At 38.7% G+C, this 17091-nt stretch overlaps 1 protein-coding gene across 1 annotated transcript; it reads left to right on the top strand.

The window, feature by feature from the left end:
- Positions 1-1858: 1858 nt before the first annotated feature.
- On the top strand, positions 1859-16625 carry LOC130918547 (uncharacterized). Its single transcript, XM_057840333.1, has 4 exons — positions 1859-2191; positions 9977-10339; positions 10601-10680; positions 15526-16625. Exons 1-4 carry the CDS (start codon positions 1999-2001, stop codon positions 16075-16077), a joined length of 1188 nt encoding a protein of 395 aa, XP_057696316.1. The 5' UTR covers positions 1859-1998; the 3' UTR covers positions 16078-16625.
- Positions 16626-17091: the final 466 nt, after the last annotated feature.

Genomic DNA, 17091 nt, shown 5'->3' with positions numbered 1-17091 from the left:
AAAGTGTTAGCAAATACCATTACAAGCAATTAATGAAAAAACTGAAACGGGAACATGACATGAGTTTTGAATGTTTGAATGCAATTCATGCTAGGAGGCATGTGTTGCCTATTAACCCAAATAGATTAATAATTAAGCCTCGTTGGACTTAAAAAAAAAAAATAAAAAAAAATAGCGGCTTATAGTCTGGAAATTACGGTAATTAGAAAAAAGGCTTCGAATGCAATTTTGATGCTTCGAGTATTTGTTTTAATTAGAGTGGCGTTGTCATGGTTTGGTTTGAAAGTGTCTGCATTTAGTTTTATTGATTTGGGTGAAGTGAATACATTGCTTTGAAGGAGTCGGACCTTCTAACCAGATTGCCGGAATCACGCCAGCCGAACCGCCGGACCCCTGCTGGCACAGCTCCAAAGACCTGGGCTGGCGGGACTCAACAACCCGGGCAAAGGCCAAACTCAGCGCGGTCACCTTAGTTTTAACCCCTTGTACTTGGCCTGGAACTCCAGACTCACCGCTGTTCCAGAGATTGAGTCTGGTGACCGTCCCACGGATCAAATTCCCACGGCAGAGTAAGCCACAGTGGAGTGGACCAATCAGCGACGGGCGGACGTGACTTTAGTAAAGCGACAAGAAACTAGCGCGAGCGGATAACAAAGAAGTTTATTCAACACGGCTAGCGCGAGACAGACTGTTGTCAATGTCTTGTTACGATGTGTTTTTGGTTATTTAGAACTGATTTTTACCGCGGATTGGAACATATTCTCGGCTCTCCCGTTTGCCATCGGTGTTGTTGTGGAGACGACTTCCGACACGCAAGAGTGACGTAGCTCGTTAAGAACACGTCATGCAAATAATCGAATTTGATTGCACGGATGATTTCGTTAGGCTCGAGAGGCCATTCAGGACGTAGGTTCCAGACGATTAGTGTTTGAAAAATACAGGGAGAACAGTCTGGCCGTGCCAGGCAACCTTGTACCGACTCCATTTTGAAAGCTGGAAAAATTCTTTCAAGCACAAGTTGACAATTTATTCAGGTTGACAGCAGTCAAACGCAAGGGCAAAATGGAAACCGACTCTGGTGAGGAGGCAGACTCGTTCCAAGGTCACCATATCTCTAGTCAACAAAAGGTTTCCGAAAAAAAAAAATAACAATGCTTAGTTAGACATTGTCTTTTGAAGGCTCTCGCGGGGTGGGCCGTGGGCAGAAAGAAGGGTGTGTTTGTTATTATTGTCTGTTTGTGGATTCAACAGGAGGATTCGGGAGTTCCTCTTGTCAGGGCATCGAGGGTTGTGGATTTTGCCACCTCAGCGTCAAAGGGGTTCTTTTATCAGTCGTGTTATCAGTTTCATACCGGGCGTTCTCCACTGTTCCTTGTGTTGGGACAGGGTGTCCCGCCATTTGTTCTGAACTGCCCGGGAGAACTGACTGCGAGAGTTGGTGGTGCAGACGTGGGCTGGTCAGCGTCAGTCTTGCTCAGTCAGTTGCATGACGCAGACGTTTGGCTTCCGTGATAAGAAGGCGTCATGTATCTCTTATCCCCTATATTCTGCTTGTTTTCCTTAAACTATGGCATAAGTGCTATTTATTTTATATTGGGTGGATTAGAGTAATACAATAGAAAGTCATTTTTGACCCATTTATGCATTCATAAATTTCATGTTTCATTCTTTTGACGTAATCCGAACATGCTGGTAAAATGGTACGTGTCTAGTAGTTGCTAACCTGATTAAAATCTCTATTTTTATTTTTTTTTATTTTATTCTTTTTGTGGCAGCGTACAGCATATTGAACTTTAAATATTACGAGCAAAAAGGTTTTATTACTAAAATGTTGACATGATTAGATTTGTACAACGCGCCCTGCTGGATTATATTTTTGTTCTCTTGAATTAGATGGGTTGTTTCTACGCATGCGCTGTATTGTCGCCAACAACGAAGAAGAAAAGGCGGAAGTCCGTAATCCACAGTTAAACAAAGCGCAACCGTTATTGTTTTAAAATGTGTAAAGTTCGGTTTTTGAGAGCGCTGGTGAAGAAGCGGTTAGATTTGGCCGTTGAGGAAATATTTGAACTGTTTGAAAGAACCATAGAGGAGTACGAGGAAGAACTTTCTCGAACCAAAGCAGAAAAAGAACGACAACGTGAACTACTGGACGCTGCTCTGAAGATTCGAGTTCCACAAAACGATGCAGGTATGCTAACAACACATTAAAAGGCTTCTTTTGAACGCTAATATTTTAATACAAACGCTATTACCCGTGGCATCATTGGTTTGATCATTTATGTAACGCAAGGCTAAACTAAGTAGCATAATAATATTGTTTGTATTACGTGCGTACGAAAAAATAGTTTGTGTGTAACGAAATAACAAAAATACTTGTTTTTGGACAATGTTGGAGGGAGACCTGTGTCACCAAAACAATAAAAGACTTTCGAAATTTTACCTATTTGTTTCACCATTATCGTAAAAAATAGAACTGTTCCTGCAAAGCATATATTAGGCCAGCAGATGGTAAACAATTTGCGCTACTTTGCTACATTGATGGGATGTCACAGTAGTAGGGGTGTACAGTACACAAAAATCTCGGTTCGGTACGTACTTCGGTTTTGAGGTCACGGTTCGGTTGATTTTCGGTACAGTTAGAAAACAAAATGCAAAATATAAATGTGCTAGTTGTTTATTACACACTTTTGTGCTTTCAACAATAGGAACAGTAGCCTATACAAAGCTAGAATTCTGCTCAAAAAGTAGCGAGTATTTAAAGATAAAATTCCAACAACAAAACAACCCGCGTATTGGTCAGCTTTCATTGTGAAAGAAAGAAGAAAAAAGTCCTGTGCTAAAGAGAAAAGCAATCCCAATGACAAAGATTTTAACATTTATTTTACAAATGAAATGCCTCAATGAAACATTTTTTTTCTTATGAACGGTTTTCAAAAGCTTTATTGGTTTATTTATTCTCAAGTTAAAGCGCCACACAGAAACTAATAAATTTAATTGTGTAAACAGGATCTGTGTATTATTATTTAATTACAGGTGTTTTAGCTCATTTCAATTCATTTCATTTAAATGATTTATTATTTATTTTATTATGTGTTTATATTTTACAAATGTGATGTAGTATTCATTAAATTGTATATTTTATGTTGTATAACTTTAGTTCCTCTGTGAATATTAGTTCCTACTTGTTTTGTTGTGGTAGGAGAGTTTTGTATTGAACACGAGGCCGTGTTGGTTATTATTATAACAGAGAAGACAGCAGTAAATCAACAAAAACAAGTCAACTGTGCCCCGATCTACCACTCAAGAGATCTGATGGACTCAAAAAGTGTGTTACGATTGCATATTAGTTTGAAAATCGACCTGATCCACCGTTTTTTTACACGAGTGACTTCCGGCCCGATACTAGCTACCGGTAGTAGTATTGACGTAGGAGGGCCGCGTCTCGCGTCAAATAATAAACTCTGCCGTTCTTTTCACGTGCATCGCGTTGAGCCGCTTCTGGGACGCGTCTAACACGCGGCAGCACTGCAACTGGTGTGCATCGGCTGCTAATGCCCGCGTTTCACTGCGTTCTCGTGGCGGCCACGTTGTCGCGCCGTTGACGTTTCTGGGTTATACTGTCGTACCGTGTTGGTCCTCATTATAGTAGAGAAGACGGAGTAAATATAATCTACACAAAGAAACTGTAACCCGATCGACTCACAGCCTCAAAAAGTAAGGGTATAGTTAAAAGTTGTTTTGTTTTGGTAGATTAAACCAACAAAATTGAGTATGTCAATTTGCATGTACCACAACCACAATATGATGAAAAGCTTCAGTTTTGTACACACTTGCCGCATGTGTAATTCAGAACACCTGCAAAAGGTTCCTCATTCTTTAAAAAGTCAGTCTAATATAAGATAAATAAATAGCTAGTACCCCAAAAATAAAATGGTAACTTCACACAGAACCTGCGCTTGAGCCCTTGATCTCAGAACTGTCAGTAGACATGCTCTTCCTCTGTGCCTCCCTTTTACAAGTTATTTGGGGAAAATTCATATTTGATTCGTCTTTACAAGTGTAAAGGAAAACTCTTTTCTTGTTTCTAATGAGGCTTAAATTTGATGAACTCCTGTGCTAATAGGTGTATTTAGAAATTGAAATACAGTGGTACCTCTACATACGATCACTTCGACACACGATCTTTTCGACATCCGACGTAAAATTTGAGCCGCCATTTGTTTCTACATCCGACGAGTTGCTCGAAATATGACGACATGACAGCACTGCAAACGAACGCACGGTGGATTTTCTTGTGTGAGAAATCAACACAGTTTTCAAAAAAAGTTGATACAGTTGGAGAAACAAGGAAAAAAGTGATGCTTACCTTTGAAATGAAGATGCAAGTTATAGAAAAATATGAGCTTGGGGTGCGCGTCTCTGAACTGGCTCAACAATACAGCTCCATGGTCCTCTTCCGACCACCGTTCGCCACTATTTATAAGTTAAGGTGACAATTATTATTGTGGTAACATTGCCAAGGAAATCGCCAGCTTCGTCACGTTTTTATCATTTATTTAAGAACTTATCCAACACAAAACGCCCATTGTCTTAAGCAGTTGACTGCTCTCAAGAAAACGAAAGTACAGTGGTACCTCTACATACGATCGCTTCGACACACGAACTTTTCGACATCCGACGTAAAATTTGACTCGCCATTTGTTTCTACATCCGACGACATGCTCGAAATACGACGACAATGGCAGCACCGCAGACGAATGCACGGCGGATTTTCTTGTGTGACAAATCAACACTGGTTTCAGAAAAGGTTGGTACAGGTGGTGAAACAAGGAAAAAGTTGACGCTTACCTTCTAAATGAAGATGCAAATGACAGAAAAATATGAGCGTAGGGTGGGCATCCGTGAAATGGCTCAACAATACATCTCCACGGTCCTCCTCCGACCATCGTTCGCCAGTCTTTATAAGTTAAGATGACAATTCTTGTTGTGGTAACATCTCCAGAGAAATCGCCAACTTCGCCACGTTTTTATCATTTATTTCACAACTTATTCAAAACAAAAACACCTTCTGTCTGCCGCAATTGACGGTGTTAAGAAAACATTCAAAGTGAAAGTGAAACTCAAGCTCACCGGTCTGCCTCTGGCACGTCAGCACCGCGGTGCGTTCAGGGTCAGCAAAAAACGTCCGCCACATTAGAACCCGATTCGTTACATTAATACAAGAATTATTATTATTATTATTATTATTATTCCGATTTTGATTTATAACTTATTTGTTTTGCTATGTGTAATTGCCATTTGTAATAGTACCAGCAGTATTTTTTAAGGATTTAGTGAAGGTTTTTGGGCTGTGGAACGAATTAATGGAATTATAATGTATTCCTATGGGAAAATCCTGCTCGACATACGACCATTTCGACTTACAAACAAGGTCCTGGAACGGATTAACTTCGTATGTAGAGGTACCACTGTATTATCTCTACCGCACCGACCTATCTCACTGAGACGTCAGCTTCGCGGTGCGTTCAGGGACAGTAAAAAGTGTCCGCCATATTAGAATCCGATTCGTTACATTATTTACAGGAATAATTATTAATTCTTCTTCTTATTATTATATTATTCTGAATGATTTATTTATAACTTATTTGTTTTTCTATGTTTAATTGCCATTTGTAACAGTACCAGCAGTATTTATTAAGAATTTAGTGTATGTTTTTAGGCTTTGGAACGAATTAATGGAATTATAATGTATTCCTATGGGAAAATACTGCTCGACATACGACCATTTCGACTTACAAACAAGGTCCTGGAACGAATTAAATTCGTATGTAGAGGTACCACTGTATATAATTTATGCATTTTAAAAAATCGCAAGTTTACTATTGACGGCATGCGATTAGTCGCGGTTTTAAAAAATTAATCGCTTGACAGCACGATTATTATTACAATATTTTAATAAGGTAGGTCTAGACATGTGCCGGTTACCGGTTTCACGGTTTACCGTGGTGTGAAAACGTCGCGGTTTCAAAACCACTAAAATTTTCCGTCATACCTTAGTACGGTATTCGCTATTTTTCATGTGCCAAAATGCAGCCGAAGTGGCTTGGTGCGGCACCCCTTCCCATTTGTTGCCGTGAGTGCCACTAAACAGCCAGCAAACCCAAAAACAAATCCTCCAAACACAAGGCGTACTTTTCTTCAATTTATTGAGCTCTCAAATCGTGGTGAAATATACAAATAAATACATTTAAAACGTTGTACAATTGTATTTTTCCACGTGTGATTAGGTTCAACAGGATAGCAGTAGCACCATTAAAAAGTTCGCCAAAAACAAAACACACATTTTCCTTTCAAATTCAATATACAAACTAACTAAAACTTACAAAGACGAATGTTAGCCTAGGCTAAACTGGGAGAGCAGCTTCTTTTATGTCTCACAGCCGCTGAGTGAGAGAAAAGCTTGAATGAAGGGGGGAAAGAAAAAGAAGCGCGTCAAAGATCGCTAATTGAGAGAGGAGGTCTCACTCCTCACTTTTTTTTTTTTTTTTTTTAAGATGAAACCTTTCCTCAACAATATTTACATTTTAACTAATTTATAAAACTAACTTATGCATTTTTAACTAACTTATTAACTTATGAATTCTTTGTTCTTTTTAACACAAAGGCATGGCATCATGTAGATGAAAATGGCGAAACTTCACTTGAGCTTCCCCCTTCAAAAAAAAAAGTCATACAGTATATATTTTTAATTTTATTTGGAAGTGTTTTTACTTTTTATAGCAATTATTTTGTTCTTACTCTAATATTGAGCAACTTGAGCTGTGGCTGTGGGTATAGTCTATGTTCTATTTATTTAAATTTTATATAATATTTGTTATTTTTTGTTAATTTATTTATTTTCACATTATATTCATGTTCCAATTTGCAAATATGTTTTGAAAAAATCCTGTTCAATGGATTTTTTTTTTTTTTTTTAAACCCATACATCTCAAAATTTTGGAGCTATAATTGAAATACCGTGATACCGTGAAACCGCGGTATTTTTGCTCACGGTTATCGTACCGTCAAAATCTCATACCGGCACATGCCTAGGTAGGTCATGACCAGTGTTGTTAATAACGGCGTTACAATATAACGGCGTTACTAACGGCGTTATTTTTTTCAGTAGTGGGTAATCTAATTAATTACTTTTCTCATCTTGGCAACGCCGTTACCGTTACTGAGGACGGAAAGGCATGCGTTACTATGCGTTACTATATTGGTCAAAAAGTCTGAGGGAGACGGACTCACCGAGACGACAGAGCAGAGCAGGAGTTGGGAGGAGGCAAGAAAGTTGTGACGCCGAGCAAACGCGATGCTAGGTAGCTCCAATAATACATGTTGTAGCCGATAGCCTACAAACTACGCCCGCATGTTATGGTAGATATGGTAGACATGGTAGATAACACATGTACTGTGATATAGATATGGATATACTAGATGCAAAATGACAGACATGGCACTAAATACGTTAGTAGACAGCCGCCATCTTAAAGCAGTATACTTTTTAGGATGGCTCTGTTGTAGAGAACCTTCCTAGCGAACCTAAGTAACTTTTTATCTAAAATACTTCTAAATCGGCAAAATCTTGACTTGAATCTATCTTTAAATGATGAAACAGTTTTAAAACTTTCATATGTCGAAAGTAGAGAGCAGGGAACTAATGCAATAATGGGAGCAATTTTAACAACTTTTACCAGTTGATTCAGGGTAAAGGGTAAATTACAGTAAAGAATTGGGCTCGGGCCAATTGTAACAAAAACCTTCACAAAAAACTTCACATAGTGTGGCCAATGTTTTTTTTTTTTTTTTTTTTTTTTTTTTTAGGGGAAAAAAAAAAGTATCACCAATTACTTTGCCAAGTAACTAATTACTCTTACATTCAGGTAATTGAGTTACTAACGCAATTACTTTTTGGGAGAAGTAATTTGTAACTATAATTAATTACTTTTTTTCAGTAAGATTAACAACACTGGTCATGACATAAAGAGGGCCGGTCTGTGGCACGAAACTTTTTGTTTTAATTGTATCTTCAATAAATGTGCATTCTTTTGTCAAACACACTTAGTAATTGAGGTTAAATTTGATGTTTAGTGCTTTATTTTTTTAATATGATACAATATTATCTAAATAATGGGTGCGAGAAAAGTTAATTTTCAGTTGAAATGGCATTAAAGAAGGTCTTAAAAGTCTTGAATTTAGATTTATCAATTCTGGGGGGACCCTGTTATGCAAAATCATCTTAATTTTATTCAACAAAAAAATAGCATTTTTCTATGTACAATCACAACTTGCTTATATTCAATTCCGATGTCACTATTGCCTCAGCACGTTTTGCCGGCTATCTGGCCCTCGTTGTTTTTAGATTTAAATGTTACATCAAATAAAACACGTAAAAGCCCATTTATTTTTGTATGGACGCAGAAATGTCTAAATTACTAGCTTTTTGCCAAAAACCGGACAGTTGCCAAACATTACCTGATTATTTAAATGTAAAGTTACTCGATAATGTATCGATACAAAATCTCACGTGGGGCTGTCACAAGACCAAGAGCTTTTTAAGTTGAAAATTCTTGTAAATAATTGTGTGAATTCTGGAATTTCTATCGATATGAACCAAGCCTGAACGATATATCGTTTAAACATCGCCATCGCGATGTGCGTGTGCGCGATAGTCCCATCGCAAGCACATGCGATAGTTTTTCTTTTTTTTGACCCACATACGCCTCACTTTCTGGTCTGCGCACAGTCTCCTACCCTCCCTCTCCCAGCCTTTTGATCCTCTCAGTCACTGCAGCACAACGATGGCTTTGATCTGGCCAAAGAAGCAGACTTCACACGGGCATCTGTCAGTCATCGTTTAACTTGTTAAACAGTTGCAAGGAAGCCGCGCTGGAATGAATGTGTGTACTGTGGGGACGTTGGAGACATTTAAATGCCAGAAGTGATCATGAGGAGTGTGAAATTTCTACATGTCACTTCAACGGTCACAGCTAAAGTAGATAAACAGAAGCATTTAATAAAGCCAAGCATTTATCTGCTACAGTACTTTATTCTCGTTCAAAAATGATTTGGTTGGACAGTTATGTTTAAAACTTATCATAATTATGACATTTGAAGTGCTTAAAAACCATTTATTTATATACATTTTTAAAATCACTTTGGGGGGAAAAGTGAGAAAAACACATGTCTTATATGTATCTCTTTCCAATGCTAAATCTGAATAAATACATTGGGCACAAAAAACACACAAAAAAAAAAAAAAAAAAAAAAAATTTAAAAATGGGGGGGTGCGCTACTTCGCGGTTTTTCACTTATCGCGGCGGGTTCTGGTCCCCATTAACCGCGAAATACAAGGGATGACTGTACACTGTGGTGATGGTGAGTCATCTAAAGTCTTTCCAAACAGCTATTTAAGTCATCTTGTGAAAATTTCTTGAAAAAAAACAAAAAACATTTTTTTGAATATCGCAATATAATATCGCAGTATATCGAAAACCCCCCAAAAATCGCAGCAATAGTTTTTTCTAATATCGTTCAGGCCTAATATGAACGTAAAACAGTCTAGATTCTTGGTTAAAAGCAAAAAAAAAACAGGCTGTTATCATTCATTTTCTGTAAATATTTCAAGCTAAAATTATGCCACTTTTTTTTTCTAATTTCAGTTTTTTTCACAATGTTAAAAGTGCATGCATCGTGCTATTTTATATAATAATTACCTTGAATCCTTAACCAAATCCATCTTGACAGACTCCTGTCTGCCTTTATGCACTAAAACTTTAGTTATGTTTCCACTCTGCCTGGCCCGGCCCCCTACGGGAAACCGTGGCGCAATGTCTGTAGCAGCTGTTTCATCAACTGATAGTGAAGTCTATGCCATAACGTACAGCCGAATCAAATTATTCAGTCTGTATTTTCTTTCCTCGTAACGCAGAAATGCAGCCGAGAGTGGTGGACATACCAGAAGTTCCTCCTGAGAAGTCGGGGGGGCCGGCACAGCCCCCCCAGTTAAAAAATAAAGAGTTCTCAGGTCACACCGCACAGCCAGTTCAAGGGCTGCAGGAGGAGGCTGACGTCATGTCGACTGACGTGGATGTAAAGAAGGAAGCTGATGAAGCCCAGTCCTCTCAACTTTACGACAGTCAAAGCAACGATTTTGGGCAAAACATGATGACAGACGCAGAACATCTGGATTTTGCTCCACTATCAGATATAGATGACGTGATATCGCATTCTTCTGACACTGAACACAGCGATCACGCCAAGGAAGCTTTGGCGACGAAAAGGAAATCCACAGGTAACGCACTTGAGCGTCTCTGAGAATGATTGTGTTTAAGTGCATTTAACTGCTTTTCAGAGCGCCTTGTCGTTCGCCGCAAGTACACGCAGAACTCTGTAAGACGACGGAGCTCCAAGGCAATATACATATGAGGCATGAAAACGTGCCTTTATGTGTCCTTGACATAAAACCTCCAAAATGCAGCTGTGTAAACAACAAAATACGAGCACTATGATACATTTAAAGACCAAATGAATGTTGTTTTTGTCTTTTATCTAGCCATGGAGCAGGATCTAATCATCTTCTTGCGACGGCGCAATATTTCCAGTGAGCGTCTCTTGCAAATGGAGCGAGACAAGGTGAGATATTTCTGTTGGTTTTACTTAGAAGTAAGGGTGTTAAAAGTATTACCGCGGAGAGATAATCAGGGATTCCCCCGATCCGATCATGTGATTGGATATCAGGCCGATAGCGGCATTTTTTCAGACCATCGGAATTGGGTGAAAAGGATTGAGTTTTTAATTTGAACAAAAAAAAGTGCAAAAAAAGTAACAAAATAATCCAGAAATACAATGGCATTGCTAAAAGATACAAAAATAAAGACGTTTTATACCCCGCAACCCTCGAAAAAAGCGGAAGTAGTAGTACTGGAAATAGTACAGTACTGTAAAATGTTTGGAACTTTTTTTCAAATAAAAATTTAAAAAAAACAACTTTTTTTCCTTGGTACAGTGGGGCAAATGAGTATTTACCGTAATTTCCTGAAAATAACGCGCACTTTTTTTTCCAAAAATTTACTCGTAAAATCATGGGTGCGCGTTATTCACGGGTACAGGGACGGAGACAAAAAATTCATCATGATTCATGTTCCATTGTAAGCATGGACCAGCACAATATTATCTAATCCGAACAACAGTGATATAATAATCAAGTTTCATGTGGTAAAAATTTGTTTTCATTATATTTTTCACATGTAATAAAATTAAAATGTTTTTTTGTACTATTCGTTTATTATTTACCGGTACATTTTTCTAACTTTTGCGTTGCAACATGCCGGCACAGGGCGATGTTGTCTTGAAGTGAACGTATACAGCGATCCATTTCGTATAAATGTTGACAGTGTGGCGAGCTAGGACAGGAGTGTGAGGAAGAATGTCGAACCACTGAGCCAATCCGCGTTGTTTTATTTACATTGAAACTCACAAAGTAACAATGTACGTCTTGCGCGCAAATCGCGGGACATTTGTTTACTTCCAGCTGTTCCCCGAACTAAACTCTTCCCCCCGGGAACTACACAACTTGCCAACATTAGTTCCGCTGGTGAATTCTGCTAAAACTCGCTACAACTCCTTACTCTGTGAAAATTATTATCGTATACTGTGAGCAATTTTACCACAGAAAATTAATACTCTATTTTTTAAAAAATATTTGACAAAAGGATTTTAAAAATGCTGCAACCGCGTACTTTATAAAAGTTCCAGACATAACTCATATTTATTGGTGCTAAAATTAGGGTGCGCTTTATACAGGGGTACAAGAATTTTCCCTAGATTTTATAGGTAAAGTTGGGGTGCGCGTTATACACGGGTACGCCTTATATTCCGGAAATTACGGTAGTCAACCACCAATTGTGCAAGTTCTCCTACTTGAAAAGATTAGAGAGGCCTGTAATTGTCAACATGGGTAAACCTCAACCATGAGAGACAGAATCCGGGGAGAAAAAAAAAATCACATTGTTTGATTTTTAAAGAATTTATTTCCAAATTAGAGTGGAAAATAAGTATTTGGTCACCTACAAACAAGCAAGATTTCTGGCTGTCCAAGAGGTCTTCTTCTAACGAGGTTTCCCCCCGTTACCTGTATTAATGGCACCTGTTTTAACTCATTAATGGTATAAAAGACACCTGTCCACAATCTCAATCAGTCACACTCTAAACTCCACTATGGCCAAGACCAAAGAGCTTTCGAAGGACACCAGAGACAAAATTGTAGACCTGCACCAGGCTGGGAAGACTGAATCTGCAATAGGTAAAATGCTTGGTGTAAAGAAATCAACTGTGGGAGCAATTAGAAAATGGAAGACATACAAGACCACTGATAATCTCCCTCGATCTGTGGCTCCATGCAAGATCTCACCCCGTGGCGTCAAAATGATAACAAGAACGGTGAGCAAAAATCCCAGAACCACACGGGGGGACCTAGTGAAAGACCTACAGAGAGCTGGGACCACAGTAACAAAGTCTACTATCAGTAACACAATGCGCCGCCAGGGACTCAAATCCTGCACTGCCAGACGTGTCCCCCTGCTGAAGCCAGTACACGTCTAGGCCCGTCTGCGGTTTGCTAGAGAGCATTTGGATGATCCAGAAGAGGACTGGGAGAATGCGTTATGGTCAGATGAAACCAAAGCAGAACTTTTTGGTAGAAACACAGGTTCTCGTGTTTGGAGGAAAAAGAATACTGAATTGCACCATACCCACTGTGAAGCATGGGGCTGGAAACATCATGCTTCGGGGCTGTTTTTCTGCAAAAGGACCAGGACAATTGATCTGTGTAGAGGAGAGGATGAATGGAGCCATGTATCGAGAGATTTTGAGTGAAAATCTCCTTCCATCAGCAAGGGCATTGAAAATGAGACGTGGCTGGGTCTTTCAGCATGACAATGATCCCAAACACGCAGCCAGGGCAACAAAGGATTGGCTTTGTATGAAGCATTTCAAGGTCCTGGAGTGGCCTAGCCAGTCTCCAGATCTCAACCCCGTAGAAAATCTGTGGAGGGAGTTGAAAGTCCGTGTTGCCCAGCGACAGCCCCAAAACATCACTGCTCTAGAGGAGATCTGCATGGAGGGATGGGCCAAAATACCAGCAACAGTGTGTGAAAAGCTTGTGAAGAGTTACAGAAAACTTTTTGCCTCCGTTATTGCCAACAAAGCTTACATAACAAAGTATGAAATTTTGGTATTGACCAAATACTTATTTTCCACCGTGATTTGCAAATAAATTCTTTAAAAATCAAACATTGTGATTTTCTGTTTTTTTTTTTTCCACATTCTGTCTCTCATGGTTGAGGTTTACCCATGTTGACAATTACAGGCCTCTCTAATCTTTTCAAGTGGGATAACTTGCATAATTAGTGGCTGACTAAATACTTATTTGCCCCACTGTAACAAAGTATTGAGATGAACTTTTGTTATTGACCAAATACTTATTTTCCACTCTAATTTGGAAAAAAAAAAATTTAAAAATCAAACAATGTGATTTTCAGTTTTTTTTTTCTTTCCACATTCTGTCTCTCATGGTTGAGGTTTACCCATGTTGACAATTACAGGCCTCTAATATTTTCTAGTGGGAGAACTTTCACAGTTGGTGGTTGACTAAATACTTATTTGCCCCACTGTATTTGATCTGGACTCTGTGGCGGCAGATTCTCAATCAAGTGACTCAGACTCAGGTGCAAAATGACCTCTAAATTTGAACATTTTTGGCAACCCTTTTAATTTTCGTTATACTTACAGTGCAAACAAATATAACAAGACAATTGGTAAATGACAATAACTTTTTCCTTATTATATCCAATAAATTGCCTTGACGCTAAATTATTCCTTTTTATCCTTGATAATCATTTTATATATATGTATATATGTGTAATATATATATATATATATATATATATATATAAACATGAAATAAATAAACTGTAACACATGAAATAAGCCTTTCAATTATCATTGCAACAATACCAATAGCACTTATAGGTCCATTGTTGATGACGCACCATTGTTTAGTAAGACGACAGCACCCTCTAGTGTACAGAAAATTAGCGGACATCCTACAGACAACAGATCCTAAACTTTGCGAAATATAATAAACATATTTACAAAAGAAACCTTCAACACGAACTTTGTTCCCTCAACAATTAGGCACTAAGAACTTTCAGCAGATTAAAAAACTGTGGTGCTGCAACAATTAATCGATTAACTCGAGTAATTCGGTTAGAAAAAAGATTCAAATTAAATTTTGCTGCTTCGAGTATTCGTTTAATTAAAGTGGCGTTGTCATGGTTTGTTTTGAACGTGTTTGGATACACTGCCCTCTAGAGGCAACAGTCAATATGATATTACTCATTTCACAAACCAGCTGCTCCTTGTTAAGTTTTTGTTTGAGATGTTTTTTATAATACATTCTTAATTTAGTGCATTGGTAAATTTAGCCTTTTTTTGTAGGGATATGTGTTTGAACCATTTGTTAAGAGCATTGTTAAAATTTTTTTTATTTTTTTTAGCATTTTACAGCTTTTAAGCTAGCGGACTTTCGCTATGTAAATTAGCCAATTGTTCTTTTGTTGTACTTAGATCCTCATTTATTTGTTTTTTATATCGTTTGAGGCTCAGCTCAGGTATTTTAATTTTTTATGTTCCTTATCCGATTACTCGATTATTCGAACTAACTTGTTGGATTAATCGACTACTAAAATAATCGATGGCTGCAGCCCTAAAACACTGTTTTAGTTCTTTTTATCACGGCGACACACATTGTAGCATAGCATAGCAGCATAAACGAATTGCTACATTTCTGGTTCATTTTGCAATAAAAGAAGGGAGGGGCTGTGTGATACCACTTGAAATTCACATCTCAATATCTCAGAAACGATGGCAGCACAAACGAAACATAAACGACACCATTTGTAATCAAGATGGGGGGGCTGGTTGACCTTAGATTGACCTATAAAAGAATTGTAAATATCTTAACGATAGCAACACTAACGAAACTTTTTACAGCACAAATGGACAAATGATTGACATCATTTTTATATAAATTTGCGTCTCATGGGGGGCCAACTTCACGGAGTTTGTCTAGCTTAAGAAGGAGGCCTACCGGTCTGTAGGCTGACTAATTACACATACAATAAGCAAATGTCATGCGTTGTGAGCATCTGACAGAAACTATGATGCGTTTTGTCTCGTCAGACAATAATTGGCCATCGTTTAATCATGGTGCAGTCATCCAAGACAAGTTTTTTGCCCATTGTCGTCATGACAAATATGTCCGTCTACGAAATTTTATTGTCGTCATCGTTGACGAAAACAAAATTGCTTTCTAGTGTCTATCCAGTTGAAAATGTTAATATCATGAAAGCAGTAGTTTAAGATACTTTTTTCCTGTCACCTATTTGGTACTCACACCTCAAATCTTAACCGTTTCAGATCGATTCATCCGTGATCCTCCTTATGTCGGACGAAGATCTTCAGAAGTACGTCCCGCATTACGGCGACCGGATAGCGCTTATAGCTTTCTGCCAAAATCCAACTTTGCAGGAGAGAAGCAGAGGAGAAACGGATAGGAGGTACACTCAGGGACCTGCGCTGTCCTCTTCCAGTCGGGGTCGGTTATTGTTCGGCAATGAAAATAGCAAGAGAGCTAAACGACGCGTGGAGTTAGGTTGGATGAATTTCGATTGGAAGGAAAAACGATACAAACAAGTCCGGACGGCCAAAGGCGGAGGCACCAGGTCCTTGAGCATCGACAAAAACAAGACTGTGGCAGAAATTAAAACGATGGCCGAGGATCTTTTCTTGACCAACGTGGAACTCTCGGACTTTCAAACGCGAATTACCGACTTCGCCGAGCGACAGGTGGACTCCACTAGTACGGTAGAGAAGCTTTACGAGATCACCAACGCGAGACTACTTCGACTCTATCTTTGCACCAAACAACGCGTTCAAGACGACGTTAAAAACGTTCTGCTGTTCAGTTGAACCATCACAAAACAAAGAGCTTTTTAAAGTTGATAGTTCTTGTAAAAAGAGTGCGTAAATCCCGGAATTTCTATAGATATGAACGTAAAACAGTCTAGATTTTTGGTGAAAAGCAAAAAAGCGGGCAGTTACCATTCATTTTACTGAAATATTTCAAGCAAATATTTGTATGCAGTAAAATTTTTGTCCTGTTTCCACCTAAATCCGGCGTTAGAACGCAGAGTGTGTTTGAGTTTATGGCGGGAAGGCGTGGCACAATGTCTGTAGGAACTGTCTCGTCAACTGATGATGAAGTCTATGAGCCAGCTCACTAATGATAAGAGGACATAGGAATTGATCGTTTACACTTTGCCGCAGTGAATATTTTCCCACCACGTCCGTCCCCTTAGAAAAAAAGCCTTTGACGGGGCTGGTTTCGCAATTGAATTTTGAAACCGAAATCTTTTTGTTTTTATTTGATAATTTAATCCATGTTTTATTTTTTGTAATGTCTTGTTCCAAAAATGTGCACCTTCCTCTGTCTTGTAGAATAAACGATAGAGCTGAAATTCTCTACAGCATGTGATTGTTGTTGCTGTAAATTATTTCATTTTTTCGTCTACAAGAATTTATCTCAACTCTGAAATATAGTATCAGGGAGTTAAAAAATGTGCCGATTCCATGCAATATGTACTTTTCGAGATGGTTTCTGACCGCTGGTTTCCCTACCCAAGATGGCCGCTAGCTACGCACACCGCTATAAAAACAAAAACAAAAAACGGAGCATTCGACGATGATTGGACGCCGCGCAACTAGCCTGTCATGCGGCGTCCGATCATTATTCTGCTCTAAATTTCACTGAGTTTGGTCGCTGCCAGCTCTCCCACTTCACATTTTAGCTGTTTTGACACCTGAGCTAATGGAGACATCCCTTTGTGACTGGCTCCATCTAGTGTTGAAGCTGAGAAGTTCAGCAGAATGGAGCAGGGATGTCACCGATTCCATCACGTGATCAGAAATAAGGTAAAAAAAATA

The sequence above is a fragment of the Corythoichthys intestinalis genome, chromosome 7 (assembly GCF_030265065.1).
Source record: "Corythoichthys intestinalis isolate RoL2023-P3 chromosome 7, ASM3026506v1, whole genome shotgun sequence".
Taxonomy (NCBI): domain Eukaryota; kingdom Metazoa; phylum Chordata; class Actinopteri; order Syngnathiformes; family Syngnathidae; genus Corythoichthys; species Corythoichthys intestinalis.
The sequence above is the reverse complement of the archived record's forward strand: the minus strand, read 5'-3'. Positions and strand labels throughout refer to the sequence as shown.